Source organism: Mytilus trossulus, chromosome 14 (assembly GCF_036588685.1).
Source record: "Mytilus trossulus isolate FHL-02 chromosome 14, PNRI_Mtr1.1.1.hap1, whole genome shotgun sequence".
Taxonomy (NCBI): domain Eukaryota; kingdom Metazoa; phylum Mollusca; class Bivalvia; order Mytilida; family Mytilidae; genus Mytilus; species Mytilus trossulus.
Genome location: NC_086386.1, coordinates 27,487,209 through 27,508,160, shown reverse-complemented (window position 1 = coordinate 27,508,160; position 20,952 = coordinate 27,487,209). Strand labels below are relative to the sequence as shown.

The following is a 20,952-nucleotide window of genomic DNA, read 5'->3' as shown; positions in this document are numbered from 1 at the left end:
CAATGGACTTTGTTTGCGGGATGTAAAAGCAGGAGTTTCCAGAAACCCCGCTTGTCACAGCCTGTGGTCAAAATCCATTGTTATTCGTAACAAAAGATCTATTCAATTTACACGTGTTTCAAAAATAGAAACTATGAAGTATAACAATAGAACTGGGGTGTAATAGTAAAGTTGGATAGTTCCTTGGCAATTGTTGTGGACGGCAACAAATACGTTCTAATTGTTACCTCAATCTCATCCTTTTTTCTTCGAATGGGACACACTGATCTAGACCCCGTCCCAGTGATTACATGTGCAACACGACGGGCACATATGTAGAGCAGTTTATGTATACTAATCTTCGCAAACTGAAATCACCTTCCGATATTTGTGGGGTTCGTGTTACTCAGCATTTAGTTGTCTGTGTTGATTTTTAAGTAATGTTGTTTGTCTATTGGTCGATTGTTTTACAATGAAATTGTCAGATTAGTTTTACGTAAAGAGAGTTTGGTTGTTGTTTTGATATATTTTGTCTCTCATTCGTCTTGAATGATTGATATAATGGAGGTATGTAGATGAATCTAGAAAAGAGCTTAATTTTTTTTTTTAATTTCCTACCCCGAGTAAACACGTAATGAGACCAGTAAAACATTTACGTTAAAGATTAACACACACACCAAGTATTGATTCGTATCCTTGTGAAATCTTTGAGAACGTGTATCATGTCATACATTTCTAATAATTATTTTTCAACATGATGCTTTAATATTTATATTATCGAATGGGAGGGAAATAACGCACCAATCATCATAAAATCTAGTCAACGTAATATGACTCAAGTGTAATCAAAATTCTGTTTGAATCGGTATATACAACAAGGTAAAGGTAATAATTTTCTCATAATTGAATTGTTATGGAGCATGTGGTTCTAGATGATATACTTACCACCGACATCAACTCCTGGAGGTATCCTTTTATCATACTCTGTATCCAACATCAAAGAGTTGAGAATGTTCTGTCTAATAATACATATACTTCATATTCATATATTTGATGTTGTTAGATATGTTGACAAGAACTCCATATACCTAACATACATGTAATCAATAGTACAGACCGACCAAAAGTCTAGAATTTCAAGTTTATATATATGTATATTTCTCTAGAAAACATGAAAGAACCATGAAAGATTATTCTTCAAGCCACTCTATTTATGGATGATGTTTGTTCATGTATTTCGTTGTTCATAGTCTTCTCGCATTTATGATATGTACTGTGTATTCCTGTCATGTAATGTCTTCGTTTAAGCGGCAGGTTTCTCTAGCAATAAAACCTGGTTGAACCAACAATTTTGTTTCATAAAATGTCCATTTCCAAGTCAGGTATTCTGCATTTGTATTAAATAGTTAGTTTATGAATGTGTTTGTGTTTGCTTTTGTAGCAATTAAGTATTTTTGTTTTTCCGTTGTTTTCCTCGTATTGTTGATAGGTTTCCTGGATTCGTTTTCTCTTAATCGATTTATGACTATTGAAAAACGGTATTCTACTGTTGCCTTTAGTCTTCTCAAATGATAATACCAGATGTTATTCGTACTGGGCGCTCATTTCAAATTTGTTATTTGTCGATTTATAATTATTATATGAATAGGATCTGCATAACTTTACGGAATACATAAGATCATCACGTATTTGTACTGGGGATCGCGTTGCTCAGTCTTTATTTTTCTTTGTAATGTTGTGGTCGTTTTGTAGTCTTTCTTGTTTGACCTTGGATTGTCAGTTCGTTTTTTACCTGGGATTGACTTAAGAGTTTAACTATCTTTTAGCTTTCTGATAACTTTCTGAATATTTTTTTGTACATATTGTCTTTTAAAAGAATATTTTATAATGAATAACAAAACTGCGGAAATATGTACAAAAGTGAAATTTTGCATTCAAGGATTTTTATTCATCCATTGCATCCCCTCTTATTTGTTTTGTGAATGAAAGTATAATTGGTACTAACTGACGTGATACAGACAGCGTATAGCCGATCAGAAAACTCAATCCTATGAATTGCATTCGAATGTCCATCTTAGATTAGCTTTATATGCGTGTATTTTGCTCAGCCGGGTAAAATGAAAACCTGTAATGAAAATAATGAATTCATGATTATAACATAGTAGTATTTGGTTTTATTAAATAAGGTTTTTTTTTCAAACCACGATACTGATCGCCACAAAGAACACTACCTCCACATGTAAGGGTGCCACCTGTGACTGAAATTTTCGAGCTCTTTACACTTCCGTTATATCTGAAATCACCCAATTATGTGTTAGAGATCGAGTTGTGTACAGTCTACTCTTCTATGTAGTGTATGTTGTCGTTTCGGCATTTTTCAGGGCAGATATATCTTGACTTGATAAACAATTTCAATACATATCAGATTTGCTCTTAATGGTTTGGTTTCAGAGTTATAAGCCATAATCTATATTTTACCCCTGTGTTCTATTTAAGCCAGAGAGGCCATCTTAGTTGGCTGGCCGGGTCAACGGACACATTTTTTGAACTACATACCCTAATGATGACTGTAGACAAGTTTAGGTGAATTTGCATTAGTAGTTTCAGAGGAGTAGATTATTGTAAAAGATTACAAAAATTTACGAAAAAATAGTTAAAAATTGAATATAATGGGCAATAACTTCTTAAGGGATCAATTGACCATTTTTATCATGTACAACTTTTTTTTAAGATCTTACTTTGCTGAACATTATTGCTGTTCACAGTTTACCCTCTATAATTATATTCAAGATAATAACCAAAAACGGCAAAATTTCCTCAAAATTACCAATTTAAGGACAGCAACCCAACAACGGGTTCTTCGATTCTTCTGAAATTCATATGGAATATACATTTCCCAACTTATTAGGTATTCAAGAGCTTGCAGCTCCTATTCGAACTTTGTAAAACGTCACCATTGTCTGAGCAGAAAGTTGATGAACCAGGGGTATGTCAAAGAACGTCTCATCCTTTTTCTAAAAAAAAGTTCATCGGAAGATACCCAGAACTTGTTGATAAATATTCCATATCGACTTCACAAATAATACAAGATGGTCTTGAAGTATAGATTTTGCGTACTGACGTTGGATTATCATCTTAATAACGTGTTATAGTATTCTTTTATTTGTCTTTATTAATATTACTTGTACTGTTAAGTCAGGTTTTTGATATATGCTTTTATGGATTGCCTCTGTGGCTGTATAAAACATCATTCTTTGAACGACAAAATTATTTCATTTACTATTATTACTTTTATGTATTATCTTGAATACTATGAATGACAAAACTATTTTATTCAATAATACTACATTTTCTGTTAAGTCTGTTTTTTATGATATACATTTGACGTGAAACTGTACTTATGTATCCCGTCATACTTTGAACCACACAACTATTTTATTTATTATTATTACTTTTACTGTTAAATCTGTTTTGTTATATCTACTTTAAGTGACTCTACATGTATGTATCCGTCATACTTTGAACGACAAATTATTTTTATGTCTACCTGTGCGAATTTCAAGCGCCCAATTTTACACCAGTACTGAAAACCGTCTATCCTTTACGGGAAGACTTTACATACATAAATTAAGTTGTATTAGAAAAAAAAACATTAGTATGTTAAATTTGATGTATGCCTTTTTGTGCTTCTTCGTGCGTTTGATGTTTTTACACTGATATTAAGATGATAACACATTATTGACTGTTGTACCCTATTTTTGACATTTTTACTCTTTGAGTATGTTTGTTTTGTTCATTCATCGTTGACAATGTAATGGAATGTGATGCGACTGTCATAAAAGTGAGAGGTTAAGCTAGCTATAAAACCAGGTTCAATCCACCATTTTCTACATTAGAAAATGCCTGTACCAAGACAGTTGTTATCCATTCGTTTTATGTGTTTGGACTTTTGATTTTGCCTTTTGATTTTTGATTTTCCTTTTTGAATTTTCCTCGAAGTTTAGTATTTTTGTGTTTTTACTTTTCAGATCAGATAGATCTTGACCTAATAAACAAGTTTACACTCTGTCGGATTTGCTCTATATGCTTTGGTTGCAGAGATATAAACCAAATTCTACATTTTACCTCTATGTTCTATGTTTAGCCATGGTGGCCATCTTGGTTCGTTGGCCGGGTCACCGGACACATTTTTAAACTAGATACCCTAATAATGATTGTTGCAAAGTTTGGTTTAATTTGGCCAAGTAGTTTCAGAGGAGAAGATTTTTGTGAAAGTTAATTAAAACGACGACAGACGACGACGACAGACGACGACGACGACGGACATCGACGCACGCAAGGTGATGGGATTTTGTATATGAAAATAAATACTGATATAATTGCCAGAGTCATCGGGCGAGTAAGAATAAGTTTACCAACTTCAAGGTTTGGCGTATTCTGAGCTCAGTAAAAACTGCAACTAAATGTTTACAACGCCAAAGTGTAAGCCTATTTTGGCTAGTTTATTTATTTCATACATCGTTTTCAATATAAGGGAATATTTGATGCGAATTTCAAACAAAAAAAAGGTATAGCTAGCTTATAAAACCATGTTTAGTCCACCGTTTTCTACATAAATTATATATATTTTTAGCAAACAGTTCCGAAATTGTAAGCATCAACATATATGATGCAACTGACTATAATATATATAACCTCAACAACAAACGTAACGGCAAATTCCTACCTTAAAATGTATTATATTACTTTATAAACATCTTCTTCCTTATGCCATACTATATCTGGTTTAACAAAAATACTATCGTGACGAGATAGCTATTAAACCACTTCCCGCATTTAATACTACATTCCGTTTTGAACCCATAAGACATTTGACCTGGATACAGACACAAATATAAAAAAACGATACAGGGGTGGAACGATATCTACCCATACAAAAATCAAAGTGAATGATGTGGGAAGGTAAACATTTAAAGATATTTTCTGTTATACTGCATTGCTTTATCAAACTAGGTAAATATTATCTTGGTTTAAAGAATGTAAAGTATGTATTTGTCGTCATTAAAATCATTATTAAAACGATATTTATATAGATATTAGAATATGTGGTATAAGTGCCATTGAGACAACTCTCATTCCAAGTCACGGTTTGTAAAAGAACAACATTATAGGTTAAATTACAGTCTTCTACACGGAGCTTTGGCTCAAATCGAACATTGAGATATACAGGGCCCTAAAAATGACTCGTGTAAAACCATTCAACTGTCTTATCTAAAGAAAAAAAAGAAGAACGAGAAACACTTAAAAACAACATCAACAAACGAAAAATACTCAAAATAAGGTACCCGACTCAGAACAGGTGCAAACAAATGCAGCGGTTCTAAACGTTTAAATAGGTACCAACCTTCATCCTTACCCGAAACAATATTATAGCATCACAATATATACTGTGAGATTTGGTTCGCAATTCAATGGTTGTTTTTTCTCTCGCAATATTCTAAATTAGATTCTGATTTCAATATCATAAAGAATTTTCAATTAACCATGTTCAAAATGTTTTACTCAGATCAAATGTTTTTCGATATTTGATCACTGATACACATGTAGTTAGTGCTCCCTAGTTATCGATGCAAATTAAGAAGATTCCATTTAATCAAGAATCCCACTTTTCAATGTCTGAAATTCGTTGAATAATTCATAAATATCATGAAGCTTAACGACGAATCAACGTAAAGAATAGGAACATCAGAGCTGATTTTTGCAGATATTTACAAAGAGAGAAAACGAAGAATTGGCTAGCAACGAGCCACAAAATCCTACACATTACATGTACATGTAAGTATAAATTAAAACACTGCAAAACAAACGGAGAGGATATCAGTAGTGGGTTATTGAATCATCGTCACAATACAATTAGATACTGTGAAATATTTCAAACGAGTTAAGGTTCAAAGAAGAATGATGTGTATGTTATCGTGCATATGAGAATAGTAAGAACAATGTCTGATCTAATGCAAAAGGAACTATTATCAAAAGTTGGACGCGAGGGACAGACAATAAGCGATATACTTTTCATAGTTATCAATATTAGTTTAATATATGACTGAAAGAACTGTTTCCCAATAATTATAGATACCATTATCGCTAGTTATTGTGTCCGTTGTCAATGAAATTAACAACATCGGCATAGGTAAAATAGCGATAAACAGATCATCATTGGTCATCACAACTCGATTGCTTTACTAACTTTCACCGTACCGGTGTAAGCGAGAAAATCGATTTCGTTGAGTAATCAACGATAATCTTTGATTAATGTGTGCACATTCTAACAAGTCTGGCTCTACTCTGATCCTAGAAGCCGTTTTAACTATTGTCCTTACTTTCCGTAAGCTGCTTGTAAAACAGCTGTCCATAGGCATTTGGGAACTGGATTTGGGATTTTTGGGTATTCATCTATTTCTTTTACACAACATGCAACACTACTATGATTCAATAAACTTGTTTCAGATAAAGGAGTAGGTCCGGTAAGGGCCGATATTGGCCTCAAATTTCAGGTTCATCTAACGAAATATTTTGAACACTTTTTAAACACTTTTGTGTCTATTTCAATTGATTCATTTAGTTTATGTGAAAGATTTTAACTGATTAAGTCATGAGAAACGCTCTGATTCAAGTCTAAACCAGTCATTTCGATACAATGTACAGTTTTCGGTTATTATCTATTGTCTAATTTATTTGTAAGTTTGACATAATTTTTCAATTTAACATAAGAGTTTACACATTGTGCAAGATAGTACATATAAATATAAGTGTGCAAAATGTTTCATATTTTTTTTATATTCGTTGAAAGTATGAAAATTCGCATATTTTCATCAAATTCGGTCAAATTTTAATGGATCCGAATTTCCGGAACGTTCGATTTACATTATCCGGAAATTCGGGTCTGCCAAATTTGACCGGATTTTATATTTACCGGAAGTCACGTGCCGTTGATAATTGTGGGAAATCTTTTCCAAACAAAATAAATATTCCCCCACTTCAAATGGAATCGTATCTTGTTTTATCCTTTTTTTGGAATATTTCTGGAAATATTTTACACCAATAAGCACAAAAAAGGTAGGACTTTGTAACTACGTAAAAATTTCTAACTGGCAATAAAATTTGTTGTCAAAATTAGGTGTCAAAGTTCCCCCCAAAATTTACTCTCAAACTCCAGACGTAAAAAATGGCTTCGGCGTTATGACGTCGTAGGAAGGCGTCCCAGAAAAAAAATAGCATTGCAAGACGTCATAATTATTTGGATTAGATTAACTGGTAACAGGATGGACAAAATTATTAATTGTGCATCTATTATTTAGAATTCAGCTGCCGATTTTACTGTACAGCTATTATTTAAGCGTGTCATATAAAATACGCATTGTTTCTTTTCAATACTCTTTGAATGCTTTACCCTTTGCGATTTGTACTTAGAAATTTTCTTTAAATAGTGAATGAACCTAATTTGGCTTATTTCTTTCCTTGGTCTGATATTTTGTTCTGCTTGGGGTGTAAAACTATCATCATTTTTTGCCAACTTTGTACTGGTTTCTTGGAGACATGATACTTTCTCGTTACAGGCAAATAGAGGTACAGACCTTGCGAGACGACAGCAACACTTATGACACACATTAATTTCTTTTATTCCAAAAAAAGGGGGTGCACAACATATAAATGTCAGTATATATTATACCTTCGGTTGTGGTGTGAAGTCCCCGTCCCTATTCATAAAATAACAATGTGAAAATCCCTTCTCCGTCACATATATATTTCACAGCTACCACTATCTTACTCAAATGAGATGATATTAGGATTATAGGATGATAAAAAGTTAAGATTAGAACACAGTTTAAGTCTACAGTTGGTGCACATCATGTACGTATGGGTCGACACATTAATTGGTATAAGAATTTCTACCGATTGATTATTTATTGCCTTCTTAAAGTTGCAGGTCATTGGTATATTTGCCATTATTTGCCATTCCAAATATAAATACCCATACCAGCGGCAAATCTGTGTGCATTATTCATCTTTATAATGACACACATTGTTTTACCCGGACAGGGATGATACACGTATAAATGGTTCGTGCATAATGTTTAAATACGTATATCTCTCGTTTGTATCCCTAGGAAATTCAAAATCGATTTTTTTGTGATTGATTTTTGTGACATAAATTATGTTTGTCTCTACTGTAACAACTTTGTCCTCCCTGTTACTGCCTTTGTTCGTTCCTGATACCCCCAAAAATGTGTAAAATAATTTTGACAATCAACATAACTTATCTATTGATTAAGTTTCCAGGCAGTATCATTGAAAAGGAACATAATAGTAAATTTCCAATGCCACTGTCTCCACAATTTTTTTTTGAGAGAGTTTGAAAAATAAGAAAAGTGATGACGTACCGACTATCTGCAGATTTTTTTTTTTTTTGGAAATCTACATAAATGACAAATGTCAATGTAATTTCAAATGAACACTGCTATGCAAGTGTGAGCCACACATTTCATTGGATATTAACAAAACACTAACTAAAGACTGAGCAACACGAACCTTCCGATACGGAGTAAATTGACGTCTTCAGTTATATAAACATACTCGACAATCTACTCTTGGTGGTCATTTTTGCCGTTACAATTTTTTTCCACCTTGTAAACTTTTTAAGATAAAAGGGGGAAAACATGGAAAAATTTACTCTTTAGATAAATAAAAACAACACTTCATAAATTTCTTCCGTCAGAATCGCTTTTCTGAAAATACATCATCCGAAACAATGATCGAAAGATGAATATGTGAAAGCCAAATATGTTCAAGAACCGATACAATTGAAGACAAACTCATCAGAAAAAACATGATTAAAACTGAAGATCTAGATGAAAAACAAGAAAGTCAACTGTGCTTGAGGGAGTTGAAACTTAATTAGTTTCTTGATGATTTCTAATTTATGAACAGACAATTTAAAAAGGTTTGATGTAAATCATTTCAAGGCGGAATTTCTTACTACAGAACTAATTATTCACTCGAAAAATGATAGTCCACCACAAGTTGTATCGACCAAAATGTTTGCGACGACAAATGCCAAATGATGGCTTACATTGCCAATGAGGACAGTTTATATAAACAGGCAGCATTGTTATATTTCTAGGTAAAATAATTAATTTCATTGACAATTACATTCAATCTCTAGATTATAAAAAGAACGTCATATGTTGTTGTATGTTAATCATTTTGTTTAACCATTATCATAATTCCAAAATTTTTAATTTCACAATTCATAGATTTGGCACAATGACCCAGAAAAGAAAGTTAAAAAAGAGATAGACTGCAGGGAAGGCAATTCTTGATATTTTATCTATCTTCTTGGCCCTTCCTAAATAAGGTCTTCTGTTTTCATCTTTATCTGGATCTTGGACATTTCCCTGAGACTGAAATATATAGTCAAATGCAATAAAAATTCATGTAGTAAAAAATAATCATGCTTAAGTATACTAAGGCCTACTAGTGTTTAACAAGAACTATCTTTAAAAAAGATATCCGACGTATTCAAATTTGAGTATATTGTTGTAATCGACTTGTCCGGATCTGATATCACCGAAACCGGACATTGACTTATAGTGCGACTGTCAACTTCCTGTGGTGAGTACTTTGATCATTGCAGAATAACCAGAGAGCTTGATGAAGACAGACGTCTAACCCTCAACTCGTATCTGCCATTTGCCATACACGTACTTGGATAACTCAAGGTAACCTTACTTATTATATCAGTCTAGTTGCAAATACTATATTGGTGTCAGAAGTTTGTTTCAACTCACCTGGAGAATACCGGAAATGATTTTGTAGCGGCAAAATTTTTCTTTTCGAATTTTGAAACGAGAAAAGATTCGAAATTGACGAAATATACGGAGAATTTTCTAAGTGTTTAAAACAATTGTCAATAATCCTTTGTCAGTTTCACTGATTATTTATTTGGCAATTATTTAATCATTTTAGAAACTGAAGTTTGCCCGATTATTTTTTCTTTGTCATTGTCAATGACAAAGAGATACCTGTAGGCAAGTGTCAGTGTTACTGAAACTTATCCTATTAACAATTTAGTCAGTGTTACTGATTAATTATATAGCAAGACATTGTGTATTATCATTTTTTAAGAAATAGATTTATTCAATCATGACAGAACCACTGAATATTAACACAGCTACATTTTTACAACTGAAGTCATTAAAAGGCATAGGGGAGGCTAAAGCAAATGCCATACTAAGGGCAAGGGAAGAAAAAGGTACTCTTACTGAAGACAACATCTTTGATATTACAGAAATTTCTAGTACTCTTTGGACATCTTTATTAAAAGATAATTTAATAACTTTTAAAGAAGTAAAGCCACCGGGGGAAGATCTTGCATCAAAGGTAGCATTACTAAGGGATAAAATATCTAGTATTGAAAAGGATCGCTCTGAAATGGTAATTAGTTTTCAGTTACAGGCCGACCAGATGAGAGAGAAGAACCTGGCCATATTGGAACAACAAAGGTTGCAGATAAAATACAGTTTTAGCCCACCATGTGTTTGTCGGGAAATGATTGTACAAAGAAAGGAAAATAAAAGCTGTTTTCCATTCGTTCTGTCAGCTGATATAGTCTCACATTTGGTTTTGTCAGGTATTATAAACTTCCCTTTTTTGTTTACCTTGGAGGTCGATTTTTATATTTTTTAATTTATGTCTTTATAAATGTTGTGTTAATATTATATCGATACTTCTAACTCTATACAAGTTACCGGTAAACATTTTTCTTTTCTCAGGCAATATATGCGCAAATCGTGTTACTCACCTCTCTGTGCTTCGATACCCTCTCCTGTGCTATTTGTGAAGCTCTCGCATCAGACACTTTTATTCTTGCAAGTACATTTACAACAGAAAACTCAACTAGTGCAGCAAACACAAACAGGATCTGAAACAAACTCCACACATCTACAGCTTTAACATACGACACACGTGGGGCATTCCGTCTTGACGCTGATCCTAGAGATGACATCGTCAGGACAGTTACTGCACCTAGTGATACACGTCCTGGAACAGCTAGAGGGTGTAACCAGAATGAGACCCACGACAGAACAACGATGAGAATGTCGGGAATAAAAATTTCAGTCATGTAGTATCCAATGGATCTCTTTAGTTCAATAACCATTTCAAGGCAAGAAAAACCAGTACCTGAAAATGTAGTAAATATCATGATATTCAAGGAAATAAATTGATTATTTGACTATAAACGAATTCGATGTTCATATGATTATGTATATCATTAAACAGAAATTTATGTCAACAACATACAGTTTTTTTTATGAAACATCTATGGAGTAGAATTAAAGATTTATCGATTTTAAGACAAATTTTAGAAGTTTTTCCGCCGATTTTACATGGTTTCTATACAACTTTTCACGATTATTAAATATAAATCCATCTGCGATATTTCAGAAAATAAAAGGGATAAACGCATTATTTTTTTCAATTTTCAATTGTAGTTCAACGAGTCAAGATTGTATGCTTAATTTAAGCAAAATCTGCGACAGAACCAATTTTCTGTTCCTTGACCTTAACTGACATTGAGAGTTTAGTAAATCACTGTCACTATTGTTTCGGAGTTTGAAATGATATGTATAAGTCAGAGTTTAGAACATAAGGATTATGGCAAGAATATTTTGACTAAATGTGATAGAGAACGCATCGAGTAACTCCCGATATAATCATCTATAACTCTTACTGTGATTTTAAAATAATCCATGAATATTATTTTGACAATGAATGAGTCAAACAGACGATCATACTTTAATAATGTTAGCGTGCACAATTATGCTTATCATCTTATGGCAGTATAATCTGTACATAAAAGTCTTGAAAGTGGTAGGCGAAATTGGAAGACATTTTAAAATTCTTTCATGAAAGAAATTTCATACTATATATGAATTGTGAAAAAGGATAGTCAACAAACACATATCAATTTTTGTTTTGTTTCTTTAAAGTGACAAGCACATGTAACGTTTCGTTATATTTCACAATTGATGTTTACCTCCATTAAACAGACTTGTGTGGCATAAACTAACACTTGTTGGTGGTCTTCCGTTTATATCATACAATGGTAGATTTTCGTTCAGCACATGTACTGGCGTTCCATCAATCCATGAATACAAAAGTTTGGTTGCAGTCAGCCCGTCTGTATGACATTATTAAGAGTTTTATTAACATTTTGAATAAAATATGGAATGACTTATACAGATATTTATATAAATTTCACAAATTCAGAAGTTTTAGTAAATTTCTGAAAGCTATTACATTGTAACGAAAAAATGCATAGCAATGGCCCATTTGGACAATAACGTTTTCCATAGTATATTTAGTTATCTTGTTATATGAACTTGTAATACAAGATTTAGTGGGAATGTAATTTGTTGTGGACTTCTTTTATCTAGTCGTTTTAAAAAGCCCAGTTTTGGACCCAAGTAGAGAAAAAGAATAAAAGTGCCGTATGGTAATGCAACGTTATTTAGACAAAAACACATCAAAGAAGGTGATAGAGCTGTGGTTATTATCAAGAAAGGTTCCAAAAGTGACCTGTTTCAGGAAAATTTCTGTCTTTATGCATTATCCATATTCCCTCATTTTACAGTGACTGTCCAAATGTCCCGACCTTCTTCCCAGACGGACCTGTTACAGCACCCACTTATTGTGTTTACTGTTAATTTGTTCTCTTCCTCAACATGCATAAAATATTTGCAACTGGACGTTAAGCAATCAACAATCAATCCACCAATCAATCAATTAATCGATCGTGGCGAGGGGTAAATACATCTGCAATATTACCAGCTAGGATTAATGTTTTTCAATTTATCATATTGCATGTTCTGTAGTTATTATAATTAACATTATGAATTGAAAGTTGTAAGCTATGACATCATTCATAGCAATGTTACATGTACAGTCATAACAAAAGTAACGAAATGTATCGAAAGAAGTAGAGTGTTACAATCTTAACCTGACCGTTTTTGCATGTAGCCAACACGTTATACTTTTAAGCATTGACTTTATGTTTAATGTAAAACGTGTATATTAATGAGTAAGTGTCTCCATGAAAGGTCATACTATTATAATAACCGTGAGATAGAGTAAACTGTCTCCTGATTTCAGTCAATCAAAGTTAGGGAATTTATCGTAAATTGTTGTGCTAGACATCTAATAAAATATGTGTATTAAGGAATGAGTCAAAACACACACAGCTTGACGCCGAGACCCAAAATGTCCAAACCCCTTAAGCTTGTATCGTGCACAAAAAGTTCAACATAAAAAAAAATCACATCATCGTAGAACTTGGAAGTTTACGCTAATGGCATAATTTTAGAGTGAAACGACAATTCTATTACTTTTTAATCTTAACTTGAAAAGTAAAGGTACTGAATGAAAAACAAAAAATAAATTTAGACTAATGCATTTTCCCAACTGGACATAAGAGAATTAGTATTATATATAATAATCCATATTCAGTTTCTGCATTAGTGTTGATGAATACTAGATTGTACTACAGAAATAAAGTCACCTCCAGTCGTGACTTTGAGTAACAGTCACGAACTATTAAGGTTTCTTAGATATTTTAACGTATTATATAATCGGTGAATTGATATCAAGACATCGCATTTCACTATTTCATATATATATATATAGACAAAAAGTAGGACAAGTTAACTGAGAACTAAACTAACCGGATTGAACTCGCCATAGTAATTTGATCAGTACTCTTTTCTTTATTTATATGAATGGGTCTTTAGTGGTTTCTGTTGCATTTACATATAAATTGTCTATACTCAGGGCGATCCGTAAAGTTTGTTTAAGACATTTATATGTGTTTGAAGACCGTATGATGCCATAAACCGTTCTCATGTTCAATTTTATTGTGGTGTTGTCTTGCTGTTTAATGGATATATGCCATATATTTGTCAACGCATAAAGGAAAAGAATAAATTTGTTTAAATTTGATACCTTAGACAACTCGATAGTGTTTGCAAAACGGTTCACTAATATCAAATTCGACCGTTGCATTGGACCGATTATACAAATACTGATGAATTTATGCTCCAATCAATAGATAAACGACCAGACTTACAGCTTTCTAAATGAATTTTGCATCTTTGATGATCAAGAGGGTATAAGTGGAAATCCATCGAACAAGACAGCTGTAAATGCAACCTACAAGATATAGTTTTAAATAAACCTTCTAATTGTTCTTTACCAGGAATATATTAACATTAACTAGTTGTATTTGGTGAAAACTTATCGGAATGTGTGCACATTGTTCTTTGACTTCATATTACGGAAGACCGGTTTACGGTCGTTAAACCAAAGAGCTGTTAGTATACTGTTCCATGTATGTACTGTTTATAATCTAACAAACTATAGTCTTGCGGTCATTCTTATTTAGTGTTGACATTACGATTTGTATCATAAAGTTTGTCGGTTTTAAATTTACAAATTAACGGTTGATAGCATCTAGCGATAAACATGTATATAGTTCCACTATTTTTCGAATTATTTCATTGTAGATGACTTGAAAGTAAATTACATTTTTTATAATTCAATAAGGAGCTGCAAATCCTTCATATGTGATCTCAAAATATGAAAAGACAGAGCAAGGTCACTATTCTCGTGTTTTGTTACGGTAACGAATCGTCGTCATTTTCAAGCATCGCAAAACAAAATAAACATTGCCTTTCATTAATTTATTACTCAATTTCATTTTTTTGTCTCATTTTTTTACGAAATAATCCTGTTTACAGCACGTATATCATACCTCAAACTGTACAGAACCGTTCCATTATGATAAATATGCATCAATGTATTCGGTTTTGTGATGGTGTGTAGATCTCCTTTTTTAGATTCTGGAAAGAATGTATCTGGGGTCCAAATACTACTAATTTCATCTTGAGTCAATTCTAGAGTTATGTTTGGATGGCTAAAATTTAGGCGATGGTCTACCCATCTCTGCCGTAAATAACAAGTGATGGAAAAATCCTGTAATAGAAAACCCGCATTGAATATTTAGCCCATAGGCGGATTCAGGGGGCCCGGGCCCCCTCTTATGTGGGAAAAATTTGGTTGATTATATAGGGAATCACTGAAGTGGGACTGGAGCGTCCCCTCTTTTACAAAAAGTTCTGGATCTGCCACTGGTAGCTAAAATTAAGAACGCATACATTTGTTCTATTTTATGATAAGGACGTCTTACTTTGAAGGTGTAATATACTTCATCCAGAAATATAGAGGGGAAAAAGTTTTATTATAAAATTAATCACCCATTGAATGTCAGTTGTCTTTTGCAAGAAAAGTAAACAGAAGTATGGGCACAAAATTGGGGGAGTGAAATTTAGTTTTTAATTGCACGTGACTACATCGATCATTAAGTACATACAATCTGAATACCGAGTTTGACCGTGTGTTTGTTAATTTTAATTGGCAAGAGGTATAGGATGGGTGTTAGGATCCCATACAACATGTTTAACCCCGCCGCATTTATTGCGCCTATTCCAAATCAGAAATCTCTGACCTTTTTTTTTTTTTTTAATTAGTTCGTTATTTTATATAGGTTTTAGAGTTTGGTGTGACATCCCGTTTTATTAACTACTGTACACATTTTGTTTAGCGATCAGATGAAACCCGTCCACGGATGTGGGATATTCTCGCTGTGCTGAGGACCCATTGATGACCTTCTGCTATTTTCTGCTCTTTGGTCGGGTAATTATCACTTTGAACCATTCCCCCATTCTCAATTTAAATCGAAATAAGGACATAGAACGTGGAGTTCAAATGATACATTTATATTTAAGAAGTTTGAAAAAGACTTAAATGTATGATGAGTTTATTTAAATATATAAAAAAAATGAATTATACCATTTCGTTAACGTTGACATCGTACATTTCTGTGATAAATAACTGCACGCTAACATTGGTGGGCTGTTCTTCGTATATATCTAAAACATTTATGGCATCATTCAGTATATTAAAATATGATTATACAAGTTTAGTTAGTGAATACTTTTTTTCTTTAAAAAAATCTAATGATTGTTCATTGGTTATATTAAATTAAATCATGTCTTAAAAATTGTTTTGACAACCTATTGTAGTACCAACAATAAATAATGTGACGCAATAAAACCAGAGGCTCTAAAGAGCCTGTGTCGCTCACCTTGGTCTATGTGAATATTAAACAGAGGAAGCAGATGGATTCATGACAAAATTGTGTTTTGGTGATGGTGATGTGTTTGTACATCTTACTTTACTGAACATTCTTGCTGCTTACAATTATCTCTATCTTGGCACAGTAGTTTCAGTGGAAAATGTTAGTAAAAATTTACAAATTTTATGAAAATTGTTAAAAATTGACTATAAGGGCAATAACTTCTTAGAGGGTCAATTGACCATTTCGGTCAGGTTGAATTATTTGTAAATCTTACTTTGCTGTACATTATTGCTGTTTACAGTTTATCTGTATCTATAATAATATTCAAGATAATAACCAAAAACGGCAAAATTTCTTTAAAATTACTAATTCAGGGGCAGCAACCCAACTAAGGGTTGTCTGATTCATCTTAAATTTGCAGGGCAGATAGATCTTGACCTGATAAACAATTTAACTTCTTATTAGATTTGCTCTAAATGCTTTAGTTTTTGAGTTATAAGCCAAAAAATGCATTTTACCCCAATGTTTAAATTTTAGCCATGGCGGCCATCTTGGTTGGTTGACCAGGTCAACGGACACAACTTTTAAACAAGAAACCCCAATGATGATTGTTGCCAAGTTTAGTTCAATTTGGCCAATTAGTTTCAGAGAAGATTTTTGAAAAAGATTACTTAGATTTATGAAAAATGGTTAAAAATTGACTATAAAGAGCAATAACTCCTAAAGGGGTCAACTGACCATTTCGGTCATGTTGACTTATTTGTAAATCTTACTTTGCTGAACATTATTGCTGTTTACAGTTCATCTCTATCTATAATGATATTCAGGATAATAACCAAAAACAGCAAAATTTCCTTAAAATTACTAATTCAGGGGCAGCAACCCAACAACGGGTTATCCGATTTATCTGAAAATTTCAGGGCAGATAGATCTTGACCTGTTAAACAACCTTACCCCATATCAGATTTGCTCCAAATGCTTTGGTTTTTGAGTTACAAGCCAAAAACTGCATTTTACCCCCTGTGCTCTATTTATAGCTATGGCGGCCATCTTGGATAGTTGACCGGGTCATTGGACACATATTTTTAACTAGATACCCCAATGACAATTGTAGCCAAGTTTGGTTTAATTTGGAACAGCAGTTTTAGAGGAGAAGATTTTTGTAAAAGTTAACGACGGACAACGGACGCCAAGTGATGAGAAAAGCTCACTTGGACCTTTGGGCCAGGTGAGCTAAAACATCTCTTTTGATTAACTATTATTTAAAGTCTATAAATCCGTTTTGGACCAGGGTGTACTTTTTTTGTTAGCTTTATACTCGAGTAAACCAAGTCGTTAAATCAAGTTTTGTAGTCATGATAAGGACTTTGTTAAGTAGTAATAGCGAGAAACTTACTAGCTGAAACGATTCTCTTGGTCGTTAAAAACAATAACGACAAAAGAAAAGCGTCAATAGAATTGGTTTTGCATCTTGCTATAATTTCCCATTTAATGACTGTTGTGTAAAATCAAATGTGGAACGTCAATGATTGCGATAAAAGAATTTGCGAAGACAACAAATATATGGACTTGCTCATTGTTGAAGCCGTACGTATCTACTTATAACTGTTAATTTCTGTTTCATTTTGTTTCTTAGCTTGTTGTTACATACCACATCTTCTTTTCTATATCAGACATATTTAAAATATGCATACTGTTAAACCACTAATAAGTATGCACTGTTGATACTGTTAACGTTTGTAAAGTATCAATCCATTCAAACGAAAGCATCTGAACTCACGCTCTATTGAAAGAAAATTCTCATTTATTTTTCGGCATTGGCGATAGTCTGCGTTATATTCCAAAGTAAATTATGTATAGCACTTACCGCCCAAATCTATGCCAGGTGGGATCCTTTTGTCATAATCTCTGTGTTTAATGATATCTTGCAGAATTTGTCGCCTAACATTTTTGAAAATAAATTAAAACAAAATGAATATCGATAATACGAGGATAGCTTTGATAATATGATATCGTGTTGCAAAGTAAGGAGGTTAAACAGTTTAATAAAAACATATGTAACAAAATAGAAAAGTTAACACGCTCAAATATATAGCCTTCTCTACTGATTGTTTGTATGTATTTTGAAAGTATTACATATTCAAAGTTATCATTATCCATGTGTTTGAGGTTACAGTGAGATTAACCCTGTCAAACAGTCATGTAGGCCTCACCATCTTTCCATACACAAAATAAAGTTAACTATTGTTCATAATTTACGGCCTTAACTCAAAATATAATTTATCATATGCTTCCAATGTTGTTGATCTCATGCTTATATTATCTGATGTTACACTCAAAAAACAATAAATTGTACTATTATACAATGAACCATAAACATGACGTCAAGCTTATATTAACCCTGCCAAACCGTACAATCATTGCATACACCAAATATAGTTAACATATTGCTCAAAATATCAGAGAAACATTCAAATCGCAAACATATTGCATTCACCTATGAACTGAATAAATCTGCAAGGTTAATTAAAACCTACCAGAAAGACAGATATAACCAATCCATAATTTTAGTAACAATCACATGACGAAAACAAAAATGAAGTTTTGTAAGCAGTTGCTGAACCATAAATATGATGCCAACAACAATTGACATACGGAAACTTTGTATCATAACACATGTGTAAACGATTTTTTTTGGGCATCAATGTCTTCTGTACTCTGAAATTTAAAGTTTTATACAAGTAGTTGAAGCTGTCACATCAAGACTTATAAAATTAAAAAAATGTTCTCTACTTTTCTAGTTTGCCCAAATCTTTCATTTTGTTTACGTTAAATAAGCGCTTAGTTTATTACCATAAAAACATAGGTATGCGGAAAACAATCACTTAAGCATCATGTAAAAGTTTTTTTGCAGTTACCTTGTATTAAGTACTAAAATCATAAATGTTTAGTCCGTTTTGTTTATGCGCAGTAGGTAACTTGATCTTATAGATGTTAATCAACTCAATATTTCACGTAAACTTAGTTATAACTGTTTTCCTAATAAAGTATTGTTTTGTGTATGATATTATTGATGTATGGTAATCGTGATAACTGTACAGTTAAAACATTTCACTAAAAATCCAAATTTATCTTTTAAGTTTTGTGATGTCGAGTTAATGAGAGTATATTTGTATGTAACGATGTAATCTTCTTAAAATAAAAAAAATATATATTAATAATGTTATTCGTTTTTCTAGATATTAAATATTTGACACTTACTGGAGGGATATGGCTTCAGTATAAACATTGTACAATGTGAACATCAAAAAGAATGAAAATACATTTTTTTCAATACCAATTACATTCATATTCGTCATAGGATACTAGTACTTCCTGCATTAAAAAAGGAAAACATTTTAATATATTAATTTTTCATATGTACGATGTATATAGCATTTGAACCTGTTTGTACATAAATAATAATTAAAATGATATTGAATGATTTATGTCATATAGTATGTATCCGAAAAAGAGAAATAAGCACAATTGAACGAACAAAATATATGAAATATACGTAAACAAGTTTGATTGATTGAATGACTGTTGGTAGCTTTGTTTACTTAAAGTCCTGTAGCAAATACATGTAGCTCGTCCGTATTCATAAAGAAAGGGCAGTTTCAAATGTCACTGGTAGACGAGGGTATTTAATTTGTTACAGAGGCAATCGTCACTGCCCAACCGGTCACCTCAAAAGTGAGTTAACATCCTCATTCCGACTGGGCGTGGCTGCGTGTTTTTACATCTCACAATTAAAGAACAACCTAAAGAAAAGACAGAGAAAGAAAAACAAATATTAACAAAAGCCTCCTTAAATCTGAAATTTGTACACACTTCTCTGTAGTCTTTTGTTAATATTTGATTTTCTTTCTCCGTCTTTTCTTTAGGTTGTTGTAACATTTGCCCTTTGAGACCAAAGCTTTGAAATCTTTTTATAAATGTATGATTTTTAATTCCTTGAGTTACTTTTAAATATTTCGAGCAGGAAGAAACGGGTATTAATTTTTTAAATCTGGATATTCCACGTGTGTTAGAAAATTAATACGACATCATTTCAAGGCCGGTTACGATATTGATTGCAATATGTATTTAAGATAGATTTTAACGGTAGTAGAAATAGTGTTATATGAGAAGGTGGTTTTAAACACAGACCAATCCACTTCTATCAATTGTAATACATGTACAAAATCGGAATTAAGACAGTGCAATTGGAACTGGCACACAACAATATGTTGTCGTTTCAGATTCTAAATAAATACTCATCCAAAATAAATATCTTAACCTGATGAAACAAATTAAAAACACATTCATTTTAAAAGTTATACTTTTTTAAAGCCAACGCTTATTTACTCTTAATCGATTTATAAACTGACAATACTCAAACAGCAGAAGTTTAATCGATGAAGAAGTGTCAAATTGTCCAGTCTATTTTTCCTTCATAGGGTCAAATAAAATGGAAGAGTTTTCTAAATAACAGAAAGTAGAAGATCCCGTTAGGACTAATTTCACCTAAAATTAGAAGTGCATCTGATGAAAAGATTGTTTACATTTTAAACACTAAAAGTGTCTTCTTTAATAATTTCAATTTGTTGTGTAAAATATTCAAACTGAGTATGTCATTAACGACGCTCAAAATCAAGCTTCAATATACATATACTGTCAAACGTCATTTTACAACTGAT

At 32.5% G+C, this 20,952-nt stretch overlaps 1 protein-coding gene across 1 annotated transcript; it reads right to left on the bottom strand.

Annotated features, from left to right (window-relative positions):
* Positions 1–9,246: 9,246 nt before the first annotated feature.
* On the bottom strand, positions 9,247–19,608 carry LOC134695853 (glycine receptor subunit alpha-2-like). The gene is made up of 8 exons (XM_063557300.1): positions 19,493–19,608; positions 18,099–18,172; positions 15,943–16,022; positions 14,846–15,066; positions 14,162–14,244; positions 12,077–12,220; positions 10,841–11,220; positions 9,247–9,440 (listed from the first exon to the last, which is right to left on the bottom strand). The coding sequence occupies exons 1-8, from the start codon at positions 19,588–19,590 to the stop codon at positions 9,288–9,290; spliced, it is 1,233 nt and encodes a 410-aa protein (XP_063413370.1). The 5' UTR covers positions 19,591–19,608; the 3' UTR covers positions 9,247–9,287.
* Between the last annotated feature and the right edge of the window lie 1,344 nt (positions 19,609–20,952).

What these genes read in the sequence shown, in the direction of transcription:
- LOC134695853 (XM_063557300.1), bottom strand. Translation starts at nt 19,590, where the DNA reads ATGACGAATATGAATGTAATTGGTATTGAAAAAAATGTATTTTCATTC. An exon ending in ACGGTTCTGTACAGTTTGAG is followed by an intron (nt 14,245 to 14,845) that starts GTATGATATACG and finishes TATATCTTGTAG; the next exon opens with GTTGCATTTACAGCTGTCTT. An exon ending in CACAAGTCTGTTTAATGGAG is followed by an intron (nt 11,221 to 12,076) that starts GTAAACATCAAT and finishes CTACATTTTCAG; the next exon opens with GTACTGGTTTTTCTTGCCTT.